Source organism: Vicugna pacos, chromosome 32 (assembly GCF_048564905.1).
Source record: "Vicugna pacos chromosome 32, VicPac4, whole genome shotgun sequence".
Lineage (NCBI taxonomy): Eukaryota > Metazoa > Chordata > Mammalia > Artiodactyla > Camelidae > Vicugna > Vicugna pacos.
In genome coordinates, this window is record NC_133018.1 from 5580868 (window position 1) to 5599493 (window position 18626).

The following is an 18626-nucleotide window of genomic DNA, read 5'->3' on the forward strand; positions in this document are numbered from 1 at the left end:
CACTAGGTCCTCCCAGATGGCCTCAGACCCACGCAGAACTTTGTCCTGCAGACAAACTTTAAAACCTCTCTTAGCCAAAAGCCCTCTGGGCAGCTTCCCTCCAGCTCTCCTGGGGGAAGTCCTTACTGCTGCTTACGACCTATCAGGGAGGACTTTATAAACTAATAATAGCTAATGTGCGTTGAACATTTGCAGAGTGCTGGGCACTTGACTTGGATAATCCTTACAACACCCAGGGAGATTGCTGGCAGTATTACCCACTTTAGGACGACTGCAGAATCAAGGTTTGAACCCAGGCAGTCTGCCTTTGGTGCCTACACTCTTCACCACCACAATAAGGGGCCTTCTTCAGCCTCTGGATTAATTTGATGAGTTCCCTCTTGCCTCCTGGCCAAAGCAAAACGAAAGAAAAGTAATCTCACAATTTAATAGTCTTATAAAAATGAAAATACCCAATGGTCCTTTTCTAGTGGGCTTGCTTTAGGCATCACCTCTGTCATCCTGTAAGAACATCCTTGCTCACCACAGTGTGTGCGCTGATACTCTTGTCCAGTGTCTACTTACTCCCTGGCCTAGAGGAGGCCTGTCCACAGTCTCACAGCTGGGGTCTCTCTGCACAAGTACCCAGTGCTCAGTGAACCCGCTGGCCTGCTGTCGTCTGCTGACATGCTGGCCCAGTTCAGGCTGGCCCAGCTGGCTGCAGGGCTTAGCAGAAAGCCCGGGACTGAAGGTCATATAAGGGCTTGGGCCCGGCCCCACTGCCTTCCTCTCTTGGTGCCCACGGTTGGCTGTGCAACTTCTGGTGAGTCACTTCATCCTCTCAGCCTCAGTTTTCCTGGTCAAGTGGGAATGACAGCCCTGATCGAGGCTCCTACTGTAAAGCCCTGTGCCCTGGGCTCTTTCTTGCTGTCCTATGTGGGCTTTGGGACATTTGTTTTTTGTTTATTAGAAAAACTTTCACTTAAAAAATATTTTCTTACGGCAGCTGTTCTCAACTGCTTCCTGCCTGACTCTGGGATCTGTTTCCCTGCTTCCTCAGCCCATGGGCTTTTAGCCTGAGCTTTGGCTCCCTTTCCACTGTCTGCTGTGGTGACTAGTGCCTTCTTGCCCCAGCCTCCCTTGCAAATGGGGATTCCAGAGGGGAGCCTTGGGGAGCTCCTCTCAGCAAAGCAGCCAGTACCACTTCCTCTTCCTCTTTTCTTCCCTGGCCCTGCGGTTAGAGGCCAAGGGCTACCCCTGCCCAGCAGGGGTCACCGCAGGAGGCTGCACCCCACCCTACACAGAGGACCTAGCCCTCTGCTCCTCTCCTGCCTCACTGGCCCTGGGAGCTCTTACTGCCTTGCTGCGCAGGCTTGGGCTTTCCCTGTAGTCAGGAAGTTGTGGCACAGGGAGGACGGTACCTGCATCAGGAAGTGGGTCCAGACCCACTGCATTTATCCTAGTCCCCAGGAGGGGGCCAGGCCCTCCAGGGAGGCAGGGCTCTGGCTAGAATGCTGTCTTCCTTTGTAGGGCTCTGCTCAAACTTTGGCCCTGCCCCCCTGGAGTTCTGCAGGCCGGGTGTGGCCTCACTCGATTGTCATCAGAGATCCCTTTCCCAAGGCCTTGGCTCAGAGAATGATAATCCCTTGCGCTTTCTGTTTGCTGAGCGCTTTCCCTTGCTTTATCCTTGCTGATCTCCACCAGTGCTTCCTCCCTAAGGAGGAGATTGCCATCTTCAGCACCTCTGTGCTGAGAAGGATACCAGAGGCCAGAGAGGGAAGGCTGGCTGACCTTCTGGCTCTCCATCCCCACTTCCCTGGCCCTGGGCCTGGGTGAGGGCGGGGCCTCTTTGAGAACTTAGTGGGCTGAAGGTATTCCTGGGCTCCTCTGGGGCAGGCCAAGTGTTCTGGGGCTGGATGATGTGGGGGCTGGCTTGAGGTGAGCTCGGCCCTGGGGGAGCAGAGCCTAAAGGGCCTGTGGTTCTGGGCCATACTGCATCCCTTTGCCAAAGCCTGCCCAGATCAAGTGGCTTCCTTCAGGAGACCCTTGCCTCACAGCAGCAGGAAACTTCCTGGAGTCTGGGGCAGTTCCCTTCTCCCTTCCTCTCCCTACTTTGCAGGCAGTCCCAGAAGCTCAAGCTTGGCTCCTATGACCAGCCATGCTGCTCTGCCCCCACTGACTTCAGCCTGTCTGGCTGTCTCCTTCCTGGATCTTGACTCTCTCTGACCCTTGGAAAGTTTTCTTGTTTGTGCTGGTCATCAGGAAGCCTGGGCTTTCTGTGCTCCCTACTCTGAGAGCTTCCAATGGGACTGTGAGGGGGTTTCCAGGTGAGGGGAGGTTAGGTATGAGCTGAGGCCCTGGGCTTCTATGTCAAGCATCTTCCTGGGATTGGAGGGGGAGAGAGGAAAGCATCGTTTGTTGAACACAGACTGTGTCAGGCCCCATGCTAAGCACGTTTCTGCTCCCTTCCCCACCCTCTGCCACCTTCTAATAGAATCCTAGTTGTTACTATTCTATCTTACTGTTGATGAGAAGTGATTGGCCAAGGTCAGCGCTGGAATCAGACTCATATCCAGGTGCTGTCTTCCCACTGCCCTGAGCTCCCATTTCCATCCCAGGCCAGGCTGCTTAGTGCAGGGGCTGAGGGGAATGTCATTGGCCAATCCCCCACCCCCATTCTATAGGAGTGGTGCCTCTACCTTTGTCCTCATCCTCCTGGACCCTTGGCCTTGAGGTCAAGGAGGATGATCAGGGCAGCTGCCTTAGCGCCTCATCTGCCCACAAGCCCAGAGGAGCTGGCTCCGAGAGTCTGGCTCCGAGAGGCCAGGGAAGTGGTAAGTGCACAGGGCTGAATCCTTTAGCCTGGGTGGTGTAGCTGGGAGGTGGCAGGGTCCCTGACAGTGTGACCGTAATATTTTCCCACTCCATGCCTCAGTTTCCCCATTTGTAAAAGACACGATGGTTTTCCAAACTGGATTTTGGCTGTAGAAGCCTTTTTCTGATAAAGGCAGTAAGCAAATGAATTGAGCACTAGTTCTGGGTCACGAGCTACCCCAAACACTTCCTCCCTCACCTCTCCCAGCCTGTGAGTGATGGGGAAGACCTGTGCCATTTTAGCAACGGCTGGGATCAGGACTTGCACCCAGGCCAGCAGCCTTTGCCCCAACAAAGAGGGAGCCATTTTGATCAGCTCCCATTTTCCTTCTGAGTTCTCCTGAGAGCTTTCCTCTCTAGGCTGGCTGTGTCCTGCCACACAGCTGCTTAAACAAACACTCCCATGAAAGTGCCTGGGCCACATCTCTGGGCACATTCTGGGTCACCTCGTGAGCTACTCTCCCTGTGACTGAGTTGTGCTCCACATGGTGCACATCCCTCCCTGGTGATATCCCTTGGGGCTCCTCTAACTTGTATGGTTCCATTTTGATTCAGAAAATAGTGATGGGGATTTAGAACCCTGTGGTAGACTTTAAGAATGCCTGTATTATCACTGGACCAGGAAACGTGGGGACTCTGCCATCACCTGGTGGCAGCATATCTAATTGCAGTCATATTCCTCCCCTCGTCATAGAATCTGCATTGTACCAACGGAGGAGAAGTCCTCTTTTCTCCCCTTTTCTGCTCTAGCTGACGTGCTCACTGAAGGCCCGATGTGCACCAGCAGAAGGGCTGGGCTAGCACACAGCCTCTGGGGGAGCTGCCCAGGTGGCTGCATGGACACAGCTCTCTTTTTGACTTCCAGATCCGTCTGCGGTGCCAGAAGGGCATCCCACCTTCTCTGCGGGGCCGTGCTTGGCAATACCTGTCAGGGGGCAAGGTGAAGCTGCAGCAGAACCCTGGGAAGTTTGACGTGAGTTGCCCTTCCTTCACCCTGCCCTCCCTCCGTCGTCTCTTGATATCCTTTGCATGGCAGTGATCCTCTGTGTGCTCACCCAGAGCTCAGCGGTGTGAGTGATTGAGGGATCGTCCCTCAAGAGCCCGGCCGCCAGGCCTGGCCAGTCTGTGACTCCTGGGGGCTCTGCTCCTCTGAGGCTCCAGCCCTGAGCAGGCCTCAGTGGGATGGACAGATTTTGGACCCCCTATTCCTGCTGTTTCTCTTGACAACCACCAGGTTTGCTTTCTTGGATTTAGCAGGCCACCCTCCAGCTCTTGGTTGTTGGGAGGGAACACTCAGACCATTCCCTGACTGCCCTGGGCCTTGTGCTCCGGGCCTTTGGGGGCCTGCCCAGCGGGGCCACAGGACCCTAGCACCCCTTGGCCTCCTATCCTCTATTCTTTCTCCTGCCTTGTCCAAGCATGGCTCACCTGTGTTGCTTATGGGGTTGCCAGCACCAGGGGTAGCAGAGCCAAACCAGTATCCTTAGAGTTTAGAAACCTGTCAGGGGCCAGAGAGAATACCCCCTGCAACTATGCCTTCCCACCCTCATGTACTGTCCCCCACCCTACAGTTGCCAGGGTAAGGAACACCCCTCTATTCATGGGGCTTATTGGGGCCCACCTGGACTGGGCAGCACCTCCACCTTGTTCCTCTAGGGAACTAGGGGAGTCAGTTGGCTTCCCTGGGGTTGCCCTGGCTCACCTGCCAGACTTGGTCCCAGGCATCAGGGTATCTCCCAGGCTCTTGAGACTGGTGACAGGCAGTGAGACAGAACTGCCATCTACTAGCTGTTTGTTGACATACTTCATGCTTCAGTGAACACTCCTGTCCTGCCAAACCCGTTCCTTGAGAAGAGCAGGCAGGGCAGCCTAGAGTTTCTGCTGTTGACTTGGAGGGGGTGAGAGCTGTTTGCTGGCAGCACTTGGCCCTAGGGGACAGGGGGTTAGTGGTGTCTGGCTGAGGATAGCCCTGAATCAGGGCGATTGGACTGCCCCACAGGGCACTAATATCATGCCCCACTCATGTGGTGTCTTGACTCCAGAGTCTTCCTCCCAGTGGCTACATCTCTTCCATTTCAGTGGGCTGCGTTCTGGGCAGAGTGGGAGGTTCAGGGATGGGAGCCTCACACTAAGCCCATGGCTTACCCTCAGCTGCAAGAGCACAGGCATGAGCACCGAGCACCGGGTGGCCCAGTCAGCCTCCTGGTTCCACAGTTAGCAGATGTGAGCGCATCCTCTGGGAGCAGCCACAGCACGGAGCTGTGTGCTCTACATGTCTGGAGAGTGGTGCATCTGGGGAGGACCTGGCCACCTCTGTGGGGTCTCGAAGGTTACTTGTGGGAGGAGATAGATTTGCCAAGAAAGGCCTTCAAGATGCTCCGAAACTGAGTAGTGGGTCCCTGGAAGCAGTCTTTGGGGCTGGAGCAGTGGTTTGTGAACACACTGGTAAGGACTTTGCCTGTGGATGAGGTGGAGGACATGGGGAGGCATGAGAAGCTCCCTCTGCCTGCTGTGGGCACAAGAGCCCAGGGGCAAGGCTACAGTGATGGGGCAGGGGTGGCAGCAATCCATGTCCCAGTGCTCCCTAGTGGACCCAGGCGGCTGACCACAGCCTCAGCTGTCAGGGCAGGTTCTGCAGCCCCTGGTGGCTCCTTCTTCTCAGTACTTGCTGCTACTTCCTCCTTCCTTGGGCAGGGAAGGACCTTCTAGTCCTTTTCTTACGAGGTTTTCTTCTCCGGCTTCTCTTCATGGTGGCGCCAGCACTTTCAGTCTCTCTGGGAGAGAGCCCGCACCGGCCTTCGATTCCCAGCACACTTTCTCCCCGCAGGCCCTTCAGCTGCACCCTTCCCTTTCTCACTCACGCCTGTGAGGCCGAGTGCCCTGCACTGCTGGGGTACCAGGCAAGCGTATCCTAGGACCTGACTTTTTGGGTTCTCGGGTCCCCGCCTCACCGGGCCCTTCAGGAGAACCTGTGGGACTCTCCTCTCCTTTCCAACAAAGGCAAACCCGCACTGTGCTCGGACAGTATCCAGCCCTGGGCCTGACCTGCAGGGCGCATTGGACACTCGCAGGGCCCGTGTTGAGGGCATGTGGGCCCTAAAGGTTGCCAACCCACCTCTAGTGCCTGCTCCCGGGCCCTCTGTGGAGGCGCCCAGCACCCTCTACCTTCCAGCCTCCAACACTCCGTCAGCTTACTCTCTCGTGTCAGGTTACCTGGCACCCTGGTCCTCATTTCAATACTGGGACACCCCCAGTGGAGGAGACACAAGGGGTGTGTATGAAGTCACCTGCTGGGCAGGACCAGGGCCAGGGGCTACGCCCACTGATGTGTTTGCTGAGGACCCAGCCTTCCTCCTGGGGGCCTCCCCTCACACTGCCTGGCAGGCAGCGTGTCCTTTGTCTGCTTCCCTGCTCAGCCCTCTAGGTTTCCTTTTCATTGATTTTTTTTCTTTCTTTTATTAAAGTTGGGGTGTGAATTTACGTAAAGTAAAATGCAGAGATCCTAAGCATGCAGTTCAGTGAGTTTGGACAAATAATACGTACCTATGTTACCAAGCAAGTCAAGATATAGAACATTTCAAATGACAAAGAAATGATTTTTCTTTGTGTAGTAGCTTTGCTTTTATAAATGGTACTCATACTGAAATGCTCACAGAAGTTCAAAGAAAAGAGTAGAACTTTGTTGAAACCCCAGCACCCAGCGATGGTTCCGAGTCTATTGGTTTGACCCATGTCATCACAGTGCTCTGTGCAGCAGATCACACACACCCTGCTTCCTGAATAGGTGACTCCACTTGTACAGGGAAGTGGGGAGCAGAGGAGTTGGGATTGATAGCTCTGAGCCAACCTGGCTTCCAGGCCCAGCTCCATCGCTTTTCTAACCATGAGACACTGGGCAACTGACTTTTCTTTGACCCTCCGTTTCCTCATCTGTGAACAGTGTAATGACAGGACCTGTCTTTTGGGGGCTGAGGAGAACAATCAGTGAGGTCCATGGGTGCCGCTGAGAGTGGTGCTAACAAATGGGGTTGCCATTGCTTTGACAGTAGTCTTCCATCTAAGGATGTAACGTAAGGTATTTGAGTCCTGAATGCAGTGACAAGAGGTTATTTCTAGCCACAGTTATGATGGACACTCGCCCACATGGGTCTTCCTGGAGCCTGGATCACCCCTCAGGGTTTGCAGGCCCCTGCTCCGCTTGTCTCTTTGCTCCTGCGTCGGCTTCCTTACCTGAGCTTCCTGACCTGTCCTCAGGAAGGCCTAGCCCATGATGGGATCAGGTGGACATCGTCCCTGGTGGTGGGAGCTCCTCCAATAGCTGGGACAGTTGTGTCCTCCCAGCCATCCCCAACTTCTAAGAGATGCTCTTGACCTTGCTTCTAGGAGCTGGACATGTCCCCTGGGGACCCCAAGTGGCTGGATGTGATTGAGCGTGACCTGCACCGGCAGTTCCCTTTTCACGAGATGTTTGTGTCCCGGGGGGGCCACGGGTGAGCAGGCTGGGCCTTGTGGGCTGGAGGTGGCTCTTGGCCTTTCCCTCAGAGGGACAGAGGAGGTAAAATGAACTTGTGGGTATTTTGGGGGCCCAGAAGTTGGAGGCCCCAAACTGCACTGTTAGTTTCCCTTCTGTGGTTTGAATCTGATGAGTCCTCTTCGTTTCTCCTCTTTACTTTTGGGGAAGCTTCCTCATTTACTCCCCAGAGTGCTAGGGCTTGTCTGGCCTGGAAACAGGTTCTGGTGGGGAGAAAGAAGGTAAGAGAGAGTTGGGTGGGCAGAGGGTACATGGGAGAGGAGAGATACGGCAGGCCAGGCCAGGAGACCAAGACAGGCACCTGGAACAAAGCTGGCCTGGCCGAGGGACCATGGCTGCTGAGGGAGGGGCCCACACTTCCAGCCCTGACACATCCTAACCCTGTATTTGGCATCCTGCCCTGGCCTTGCCCCCTGCTTTCTCTTTGAGCCTTTTCCCCTACCTGTCAAGTGGGGGAGGTGAGAGTCCATGTGCTGCAGTGGGAGACTGACCCCCTGGTGACCACAATCAGGTCACATCCCCTCTCCAGGGAAGTGCAGCTTCTAAGACAGGTCTGGTCTGGTGGGGCACAGGTGAGGGCAGTGGGTGGCAGGGTCACACCTGTCATCCCTGCCCTGCTTGGCCTCTCCACAGCCAGCAGGACCTATTCCGTGTGCTGAAGGCCTACACGCTGTACCGACCTGAGGAGGGCTACTGCCAGGCCCAGGCGCCCATTGCCGCTGTCCTGCTCATGCACATGCCTGCGGAGGTACCACCAGGCCCTGGGCGGGTGGGCGAGTGGGCGGGTGAGCAGGGAGCACCCAGCAGCAAGGCCTCACGTCTCCTTTGCCAACAGCAAGCCTTCTGGTGCCTGGTGCAGATCTGTGAGAAGTACTTGCCCGGCTACTACAGTGAGAAACTGGTGAGTGCTGGCTGGGCCTGGGCCCTGGCCTGGAACCTGCCCCAGACTGGATGCACTTTGGGGCCTCTCTAGGCCTTACTCTCTGAGCCATTCCTGCCCCCTCTTAAATCCTTCCCAGCCTTCTGTTGCTTTCAGATTGAAGTCCCAAGGCCTGCCAGGTCAGGCCTCCTGGGCTCCAGCATCACTGGTTGCACGCTTCCTCTATCTCTGCCTCCAGCTGTGCGGCTGTTGGGCAGGATCGTGGGTCCTCCAGTGCACCGAGTTTCTCCCTGACTCGGCCTCAACCTCTGCCCCTCTCCTTCCTCTGAGAACTCTTCTTTTCCCTCAGCTTTCATCCCTTGGGAGATTTTCTTGACCCTGACAGGTGGGACCTCACCTCACCTGAATGCTTACCCAGCATTCCTGTTCCGGCCGTGTTCTGGGCACTCAGCCACCTCTTTGCTTCTGTGATTCATGTCCGTCTTCCCCTTTGCACCTCACACTCCAGGAGGGAGACCAGCTGTGTCTGGTTTGCTCATCCTTGTATCCTAGCACCCAGCATGAGGTTGGCACCTGCAGCATTCACCGACTGAGGGCTGGGGGGTGGGACATGGATCCTGCCCTGGCAGCTGTGGGCACATGGTCATCGCTCTGTGTCCTCACTGTCCCCACCAGGAAGCCATCCAGCTGGACGGGGAAATCCTCTTCTCGCTGCTGCAGAAAGTGTCACCTGTGGCCCACAAGCATCTCAGCCAGCAGAAGATCGACCCACTGCTCTACATGACAGAGTGGTTCATGTGTGCCTTTGCCCGCACCTTGCCCTGGAGCTCCGTGCTGCGTGTCTGGGACATGTTCTTCTGTGAAGGTACTGGGCTGGGCTTGGGGGACCACCCTTGCCCCTAGTACAGACCACAGAAGGCCTCTGTTTCCTGAGAAACTCTCCAAAGACCCCCTTGCACTCACTGCTCACTCCCATATGCAGGAGTCAAGATCATCTTCCGGGTGGGCTTGGTGCTGCTGAAGCACGCGCTGGGCTCCCCCGAGAAGCTCAAAGCCTGCCAGGGCCAGTACGAGACCATCGAGCAGCTGCGGAGCCTCAGCCCCAAGATTATGCAGGAGGCCTTCTTGGTCCAGGAGGTGTGGCTCCCACTTCCCCTCATCACTGGGAGGTAGGGGGAGATGGGAGGGCCCTTTGGAGACTTGTGCTCAGCAGCCCAGGCCAGTATGGACAGACCTCATCCTTCTGTCTGAACAAGAAGAGGGGGCACAGAGAGGCCTAGGTTTCCAGGAACAAGTAGGTGCAACCCGTCACCTCCTCTTCCTCCCCAGCCCCGCAGCCATGGCCTTGGCTTTATTTTCCTTTTTTTCTTTCCTTTGTGGATTTTTGTCTCTCTGGGACTGTAATGAGGTGACACATAATTAGGCAAATGGATTCGTAAATTGTGGGCAGCTTTCTCCTCTGAGGCAGTGGCTCTCACATGCCTGGCTCACCTGGCACTCAGCTCTGGAACTTGTGACCACCACAGGGTCCAGACCCCTCATCCTTCTGTGTCAGCCTTTAGCGACCAGGGTGGGGGAGCTGAGGGAGAGCAGGGGCCCAGGCTGGAGGCAGAAGGGATAGATTCTTCCTGGTGCCCACCTGCCTGTCACCGTCCCCACAGGTGGTAGAGTTGCCAGTGACGGAGCGCCAGATTGAGCGCGAGCACCTCATCCAGCTGCGGCGCTGGCAAGAGACCCGGGGTGAGCTGCAGTGCAACTCTCCGCCCAGGCTGCACGGTGCCAAGGCCATCCTGGAGGCAGAGCCGTGCCCCTGGCCCACCCTGCAACCTTCACCGTCCATCCGCTTGCCCCCAGATGCCCCTCTCCCTGGCTCCAAAGGCAAGGTCAAGCCACCCAAGCAGATCCAGAAGGCGCAGAAGGAGCAGCAGAAGCAGGCAAAGGCACGTGGGCAGCTGGATGAGCCCCCAACCCTGAGTCAAGCCAAGGCGGTGGCCGCTGCGGGAGATGCACGTCCCCCACAGGATATGCCCCCAAAGGACCCTGACCACCAGGACTCAGCTCCCCAAGACTCAGCCCCCCAGGACTTAGCCCACCACCGCTCCCGGGAGAGCCTGACATCCCAGGAGAGTGAGGACACCTACTTGTAACCCTGGCAGCCCAGGCTCCTGGGCTGGGGTCTCCACATACCTGCACGGTTCACAGACTGACACTTCAGGGCCTTCCCACCCACTGAGGGCCCAGCTGCCTGGCCCCTGCATGGCAGAGAGTCTGGCTGGCCCAGCACAGATTCTGCCTAAGGCTCCTTATTTATTTTCTCCAGAATGGAGCTTGGGCCGGCCCAGATGGGGCAGGCAGAAGTGAGGGCCAATGGGTGGGGCCTCACTCAGCCCCCTCCTCCTGGGGGATGCTCCCCAGGATGAGGGCACTGACGTGAGGGGAGAGGGAGGGGTAAAGGGTGGGGTGCTCTTTGTATAAAATAGAAACATGGTTTTGTACAGAAATAAACAGGCTTGTGTAGAGAGCTTGTGTGCATCTGGGGACTGGGAAGGTGGTGTCACCCCTGGTGCTCAGCTTCTCTTCTCCACACTCTACAGAGCACCCCCATCCTGGCCCCTAGCCCAGACCAGAGCCTCTTGTACACCATCTGTCATGGATGAGGGTCACTACTGCTGGGGTAGAGCAGGGCCTGCTCCCCAGGCCTTATTCCCATCCATCACTGAAGGGGAGGGGCTTCTTAAGGAGGTCCTTTCAGGGTCTTCCTCCTCTAAGGCCTGGCCTGGATGCCACTTTGGACCCCAGTAAGGTACTGAGTGCTCATTCTGGGTTGGGTACTGGTGCCAAGGGTGTGGGACCATGAATGCCCTCACATGATCAGCCCAGGCCTCTGTCAGAGCCAGGTGGGTGCAGGGCGAAGCCTGGGTCTTTGACAAAAGGCTGCCTGCCATTTACTGAGTGCTTAGTATGTGCCAGACTGGGCTGGTTGTGTCATTTGTCTGGTCAGATAGACTTTCTTATTATCCCCATTTTACATATGAGGAAACAGAGGAGCTGAGTGGCAAAGATGAAGCTGATCCAGATTTGTACCCAGAGCCCTTTGCTACATCTCCTGACTGAGGTGACCTGATTGCCACTGAGGGCCCAGGCAGGCACTGTGGTCACAACCTGATGACTGGTGGGGGTGAGGACAGGGTGTCCCTGGGAGAGGCCCCCCTTCTGCTGAGGAAGCAGCTTTTCCAGTCAAACAATAGCGGTTGTTCCTGGCAGGCCAGCAGGCTGGGCTGGGCCGGGCCATCGGGGAGGGGGTAGGGAGGAATAGAGCCTCCCTGGGAGCTTTTTGGCATTGCAGGGCCTTGGCCTACCTAGAACTTCTTGTCCGGGTACAGCTGGGGATGCTTAGGCTGAGGAGGTCATAGGTCACATGAACCTATTAGGGCAAGCCACCCACTTTCCACCTCCTGCCCCTCACCCCGTGGTTTCCTACCCCATCTGCACCTGCCATCAACGAGCTGAGAGGATCAGCCTTCGAGGACAGTCCCCTCCCCCTGGCCCTCCAGAGGAACGGCCAGGATGTGGTGGCTGCAGTTTCCCTGGAACACAACAAGTCAGAGAGTCCGGGGAGGGAAGGTGCTGTCCTGCATCCACTCGCCCACAGCGGACGCTCCCAAGCAGGCAGGAGGCCTGCTCAGGCCTGCTGGGTCGCAATCAGGCCTGAGGCCTGCTTTAACCTGTGTGGTTCAAGGTCACAGATCTGAGGCCTAAAGATGCTCAGGCTCCACAAGGGAGCATGCTCTGTCCTACAGTGCAGCCAGCCTAGGTGTGCTGATGCCTGCTCAGCCTTGGGGTCTTTGTGGACCTGAAGAGGCCTGAGCAGAGCCCAGCCCTAATGTTGAAATGAGCCCAAGTTGGCACTAACAAGCCTCAGATCTGGGGTGTCTGCCAGTGCTGGGGGCCTCTTTAGGCATGAAGCAAGTTTAGACGTGCTCAGGACACCTTAGTTCTGCTAATGGCTGTGGGCTTAAGATTGCTGAGATCTGACTATCCAGTGGGTCTCAGTTGCATGGCCAGGTCCCCCAAAGTTTGAGCTTTGGACATTCCTGGCCCAAGCACTTAGTCTTAAGGCACCTTGAGTGGTAGGCCTGGCCACTTTCAGCCCCCTACCAAGCAGTATGTTATTTGGAGGTGGCTATGGTCCTCCATATCTCTGACTCTGGTTGGGGGCCTTCTACTCTGAAAGTCTGGTGAGAGGAACAGAGGTGGGGGCCACTAAGTCCAGGCTAGGTTTCACCTTGTCAGCCCACTTGCAGGGCTCACAGAGATGGAGGGGTATGTGTCAATTCTAATCCTGCGCGGCCTTGCTGGGGGCTTTTGTCACCGCCGCCCCAGCCAGCTCTGGTGGCCCTGCCCCATGCTGAGCCATGAGAGGAAGGAGGGGAAAGGTGCCAGGACACTTAGTTGGGAGAGAACCACTGGGTCGCCTGAGCGGCATAGTGGACCCCTACCACTCCAGGTTCCAGGGATTTGGGGGCAGTGTTCTGCTCACAGCCGAGCCCCTGAGACAGCCCGCCTAACCTCAGTGAATTTAATCATAAGGCCTATATGCGGCCGAAGGGCAGAAAGGACCCCAAGTCTCCGCTTGCTCCTGACCGCAGCACCGCTGGCATCCCTCGGAAAGGGCGGAGCCCGGAGAAGGGGCGCGACATGGGCGGGGCTTGGAGGACTCGACGGGGTGGGGTCAGCGGGTGAACACTGAAGGGGCGGACCTGGCAGGGGCGGAGTTTGGCGGGCTGGACCTAGCGGAGTGAGGCTCCGGCGCTAGAAGGAGGCGTGGCCATCCTGGATAGGCCGCCCAGCTCGCAGGGCGTGGCCGTCAGAGTGCGGGCGTAGCTGGCAGCGTGGACTCCGCCGCGCCGCGGCTCCTTTAAACCTTCAGCACCGCCCCCACCGACCCGCCCCCGGCGCGGCCCGGGTCTGGTTGGCCGCGGGGTCGGGTCCGCGCGGGCCGCTATGGAGCTGCACATCCTAGAGCACCGGGTGCGGGTGCTGAGCCTCGCCCGCCCAGGTCTCTGGCTCTACACCCACCCGCTCATCAAGCTGCTCTTCCTGCCCCGCCGAAGCCGGTGCGAGCCCGGGTTCGAGGGCACAGATTGGGGTGGGCTCCGCTGTCGCTCCGGGACAAGGTTGGGAGATTAGGACCGCCGCGGGACCAGCGAGACCAGGCGGGGAGAGCTCTCCCTGCCCACCCCCACCCCCGGCCGCCATCCGGCCCGGGCCTACCCTCCCTGGGACCTCCGCCTATCCGGCCCGGCGAGGCCCCCTCCCAGGGCCAATTAAGGCGCAAACAGCCTGGGGTGGTCAATGCTTAACTCCCAGTGGTGTCAAATGGGGGCATTCCTTCCTGGCGACTGCGGGGAGCTTTTTCCAGATGCCTCTCATCGGGTTAGAGGGGCTAGTCTAAGGGCCCAAGGCCCGACGCCCCGGGACTGTTGCCGCGGCTGAGCCTCCCCTCTCTCCTGGAATAGAGGGGTGGGGGGCTGCTGAGGAGTTCGGGGAGGCGGGAAACAGTTCGCATTTCCGGAGATGGGGCCCATACCCCACTGTCCTGGGGCGAAAATTGTGGCTTGAGGGGGCAGGGAGGCGCCCGATGCGTGTCTACCCGCCCCCTCCGCCCCATGCAGGCTAAAGATGCCCCCTGCCCCCCAACCAGGTGCAAGTTCTTCAGCCTAACGGAGACTCCTGAGGATTACACGCTCATGGTGGACGAGGAGGGCTTCAAAGGTGGGGGCTGGGCTGGGGAGGGGGAGTAGGGGAAGGAGGCCGCTGCCCACTCTTTGCGGGATTCTCACCGATTGCTAGGCTGCAAGGTTCCAAGAACTGGAGGCTTGAAGGTGGGTGGATCTGGGTTCCAATCCATTTCCACTACTTACTGGCTGTGTGCCCTTGAGCAAGTCACTTCCCCTCTCTGAGCTGTTTCCTCTTATGTTAAATGGATATATTATGGTTCTGATCTACAAGGGTCCCATGAGGGCTTTATAAACGGGGCAGTGTAGAAAGGCATTTAGCAGCCTCAGGGCAGCAGCAGGGCCTCAGTTGCAGTTCTGGGGCAAGATTCGGGTTCCTGTGGCCATTCCTCCCCCTCACTTCCCTCCCGGCATTATTTCCCACAGGACTTCTCTCCCTGGTGTGGGTCACCCCGTCCACCACTGGTCTGGGAACTCCAGGAGTTTGAGGGTTGGGGAAGGAATGCAGGAGCAGGCAGCCAGCCCAGGGCAGGGTCCTGGGGGCCTCCTAGCTGTGCTTGGGAGATTAGCAACTACTCTGGCTGTGGCCCCTGCTCTGGACTGGACGCCAGCCTGATCCCTCCCTGATCCCTGGAGCAGACACCTGGCCCTTACTGCCGCCTTCTTGACCCATCCTGACAGGCCTGGAGTCTCAGGCCAGCCAACTGGGGCTTGGTCCATCCCCCACAACAGCACTTTGGGCCTTAGTTTCTCTATTTGTGCTGCAGAAAAGTCTAGGTTGCCTAAGGGGGAAGGACATCCCCCAGTCAACCTGGTCTCCTGGCGCCCCCTGGTGGTGCAGCGTGGTATAAGGCCTCTGTTAACCCACAGAATACTGTCTTGAAGTACATTCAGTCATCCCATTTTACAGATGAGGAAACAGGCTGAGAGAAGTTAAAATCATTTGCCCCAGGTCAACAGAAAGTAAATGGTGAAGCCCGGATTTGAGCCCAGGTCTGTCTGAATTTGGAGATCCTATCTTAAGTGGGAAGTTTCAATTCCTGACAGGCCAACACCCGAAGCACTTCTCAGTCCTTGCATACATGCAGGTCTCAGGAGCAGAACCTGGGGGAGGAAGACAGCTCCAGGCTTCAGACCTGACCTTACCTTGGTAGAGCCCTCCAAGTCACAGACAGGGAAACTGAGGGCAGGGGCCAGCCCTGGAGGCCCTGACCGGGCATGTGCCCCCTGCCCCACAGAGCTGCCCCCATCTGAGTTCCTGCAAGTGGCTGAGGGTACGTGGCTGGTGCTGAATGTGTCATCCCACAGCGGTGCAGCAGTGCAGGCTGCTGGGGTCACCAAGATTGCCCGCTCAGTTATCGCACCACTAGCCGAGCACCACGTGTCTGTGCTAATGCTGTCCACTTACCAGACAGACTTCATCCTGGTGAGTTTCCCACAGGTGCTGGTGCAGGGCAGGTGGACATGGGTGCCTGGGGACCTGTGCGTTGTACCACCTCCTGTGTCCCAGGTGCGGGAGCAGGACCTGTCCGTGGTGATCCACACGCTGGCCCAGGAATTCGATATTTACCGAGAGGTGGGCGGGGAGCCTGTGCCTGTTGCCAGGGATGATTCCAGCAATGGCTTTCCCCGTGCCCAGCATGGTGAGGGCCACACTCTGACACCCAGGCCTGGGCGGGGCTCTTCTTCCCACTTGGGCCCTTCCCTTGTGCAGGTGGGTCTGTGGGCTTGGGGAGACCAGCTGACACCGACCCCTTCACAAGATGGGGAGATGGGGCCAGGAAAACTGAGGCAGATTCCTGTAGAGCATGACCATACACCCAGCCTAGACCCCCCTTCTCTGGCTGGCCACCAGGGGGCGCCCCAGCCCACAGTTGCCCTTTCACCTGCCATGGCCTGGTCCCTCCTGAGCAGGGCCCAGCCCCACGGTGCATCCCATCCAGAGCCCACAGAACCGCTTCTGTGTCCTCACGCTGGACCCTGAGACGCTCCCAGCCATCGCCACCACCCTTATCGACGTCCTCTTCTATTCACACAGGTGGGCCTTGTTTTCACCTGTCTGTCCTCACAGCATCATGCCCTGAGCTCTGTCCCACCACCTTCCACCCATCCCTTGGTTCTGCAACTCTGCCCTGTTCTGTTTCTGGGGCTCCTGACAGCCTGTGATACCTGTGCCCTTCACTGAGGTTCAGGCAAGGTCTGAGGCTGCAACTGGAGCGCTTCCCTGTGGTGTGGGCAGAGCCACCCGCTAGCTGTGCCCGACTCAGGCCCTCCGGCCCTGGAGTCCTGTGTCTTTGGCCCAAGCAAGGTTTATCATCCTCCCCTATCCCCACCCATGCCATCAGGAGGTCAGAGCTCTCGGACAGGGGAGGAAAGTGGCCCAGGGACTGGAGAGCCTGCCCAAGGCCACCTGTACCAGCCCCTTCCCAGATGTCTAGAGGCCAACTGGCAGGAGATGGAGTGGGCAGAGTGCCTGAGCCTCCTGTCCTTCCCCAGTGCCCCAAAGGAGGCAGCCTCTGGCGGTCCTGGATCCAGCTCCATCACCTTCTTTGCCTTCTCCCTCATTGAGGGCTACATCTCTATTGTCATGGACGCTGAGACGCAGAAAAAGTATGTGACCCCTGACCCCAAGTGGGCCAGAGACCCTAAGCCAGCCCCAGGGAGGGAGGAGGTAGAGCGTCAAACTCTGAGGTCTCTAGGCTGACCTGCCCTGGGTGCCCTGCCCACCGCCCCCCTGCCTCCCCAGGTTTCCCAGTGACCTGCTGCTGACCAGCTCGTCCGGGGAGCTGTGGAGGATGGTGCGCATTGGCGGACAGCCCCTGGGCTTTGGTGAGGGCCGCACCTTGTGTGTCAGGGGCTTGGGAAGGGCCTGGGGGTGGATTGGGGTGATCCATATGGACCCCTTCTCAACCTTCAGATGAGTGTGGGATCGTGGCCCAGATCGCAGGACCCCTGGCTGCGGCTGACATCTCTGCCTACTACATCAGTACCTTCAACTTCGACCACGCTCTGGTGAGTGCCGCGGGCTGGGGCTGGGGCTCCTAGACGGACACTGAGGCCCAGAGTAGGGTGGGGTGGCAGGAGGTGGTCCAGCTGAGCCAGGGAGTTGGGTGGCCCTGACCCCTTCCTCCGCTCACCTGCCCACAGGTGCCCGAGGACGGCATCGACAGTGTCATTGAGGTCCTCCAACGCCGGCAGGAGGGCCTGGGCTCCTGAGTTCCCAGGGGCACAACAGCCTCCAGGCTCTCCTCTCACCCTCAGGCTTCCAGAGACTTCTCTAAGCTATTTCCTTAAACTCTGGGATGTTCCTGCCGGGGGACCCCTCCTTCTGCTCTGTGTATGTAAGCTGCGCACAGGCACCAGCCCTCAGGTGGACACGTGTCTGCCCAACGCAGGGAAACACGGTGCTTGGGACTTCCTCCAGGAAGCCCTTAACCCATCACTCCCTGCGGGGCCTCGGCATTTGCACATTCCCTGCCTGGGGCTGGAGCTTTCTGCCATCAGTACCCTGGGCCAGGCCGGCTGGGCTGCTCCCTGGACAGGGCCCTGATCTCCGTTCTGCCTCTGGCTGGGTTGCCTTCCCTGGCCAGGCGAGTTCTGACAGTGCCTTCCCTTTCTGGGGCCTCCAAGAAAAGTATTTTTACATCTTTCTCGCTTTCTCTCCCTCTTCTCTCTCCCTCTCTCTCTCTACTGTTTTTAATCAACTTGTTAATAAAGAGCTTGTAGTGAGCAAGCTAGGCTGTGGTCCTTGGGGTTGTCGGAGGAGCCTCGGCCACAGCTGCTCAGCTGCTCCTCGGGCCCCTGTGCCTGAGGTCCTGGACTCTCCCCATGTAGCTGGCTCAGTCCCGGGCTGGCCTCTCCTCCCTCAGGCTCACCTCCAGAGCATAGGTGAACCATCACCATTCTCCAGATGAAGGACCTTCTCTCTGGAGTGGTGGAGTGACTTAGCCAGGGAGGTGGAGTGACTTAGCCAGGGTCACGTGATTCCTGTCCAGGGCAGCCTGGCTCGGGGATCTGGGCTCTTTCTTCATTCCTTACCGCTTCTGAGTGGTCTAGAAGGTTCCAAACAGGGATATAGACTCCCAGCCCCTCCTGCCTAGGGGGTCCCCCGGCCTCCCTGCTACCTTGGCTGTGGCTGGCCTATTGTGAGACCCCCTCAAGGGGGGCCCCAGAGCACCTTTCCTCCAGGCTGCTGCCTGCTTTCTGTTGGGCCATGCCTGAGTTCTGGCTGTCCCTCATAGGAGATCAGTCAGTTCCTGCCACCAGAGCTCTCCTGGAGCAGGGGTGGAGGGTGTCAGCTGGAGTGGGGACCTGGGAGTCTGTATACGGGGCTTCCTCTGGCCAGGAGGGCAGGACAGGGCCCTTGAGGCCACCTGGAGCCCACTCTGCCCTCGGCTGCATGCTGGGGCCAGAGGCTCAGCGCATCTGGGCCTGGAGTTTCCTGTTGCAGAGAAGCCACCTCCCCACTCGGTGAGCTGGGATTCCGCTGTGACCTGACGGGGCCCCACAGATGCACTGGGGAGATTATCAGGTGCCCTCAGCCCAGACCCACCCGCACTTGGGAAGGGAAGAAGGGTGTGACTTCGGCGTACTCAGAGGTCATGGTGGCTCCCTAGAAAAGCCA

At 58.1% G+C, this 18626-nt stretch overlaps 2 protein-coding genes across 4 annotated transcripts in view; both read left to right on the forward strand.

The window, feature by feature from the left end:
• Window positions 1-10785, forward strand: part of TBC1D10A (TBC1 domain family member 10A) — a 30806-nt gene extending 20021 nt beyond the window's left edge. For both annotated transcript variants that reach the window (XM_072952870.1, XM_006213513.4), the window contains exons 3-9: window positions 3719-3826; window positions 7237-7343; window positions 8018-8132; window positions 8220-8285; window positions 8940-9129; window positions 9247-9401; window positions 9926-10785. In XM_072952870.1, coding sequence (XP_072808971.1) covers window positions 3719-3826; window positions 7237-7343; window positions 8018-8132; window positions 8220-8285; window positions 8940-9129; window positions 9247-9401; window positions 9926-10411 — 1227 coding nt within the window. In that variant the 3' untranslated portion in view covers window positions 10412-10785. The remainder of the gene's footprint in view (window positions 1-3718; window positions 3827-7236; window positions 7344-8017; window positions 8133-8219; window positions 8286-8939; window positions 9130-9246; window positions 9402-9925) is intronic.
• A 2351-nt stretch (window positions 10786-13136) lies between these two features.
• CASTOR1 (cytosolic arginine sensor for mTORC1 subunit 1) lies at window positions 13137-17745 on the forward strand. Of its 2 annotated transcripts, none has more exons than XM_072953120.1 (9): window positions 13137-13441; window positions 13969-14039; window positions 15241-15428; window positions 15513-15645; window positions 15917-16040; window positions 16499-16612; window positions 16749-16831; window positions 16920-17014; window positions 17150-17745. In XM_072953120.1, the coding sequence occupies exons 1-9, from the start codon at window positions 13269-13271 to the stop codon at window positions 17216-17218; spliced, it is 1050 nt and encodes a 349-aa protein (XP_072809221.1). In that variant the 5' UTR covers window positions 13137-13268; the 3' UTR covers window positions 17219-17745. The 2 variants fall into 2 exon arrangements, with proteins under 2 accessions (XP_072809221.1, XP_006213576.1); XM_006213514.4 differs by having other exon boundaries at window positions 13138-13381; window positions 17150-17743.
• Window positions 17746-18626: the final 881 nt, after the last annotated feature.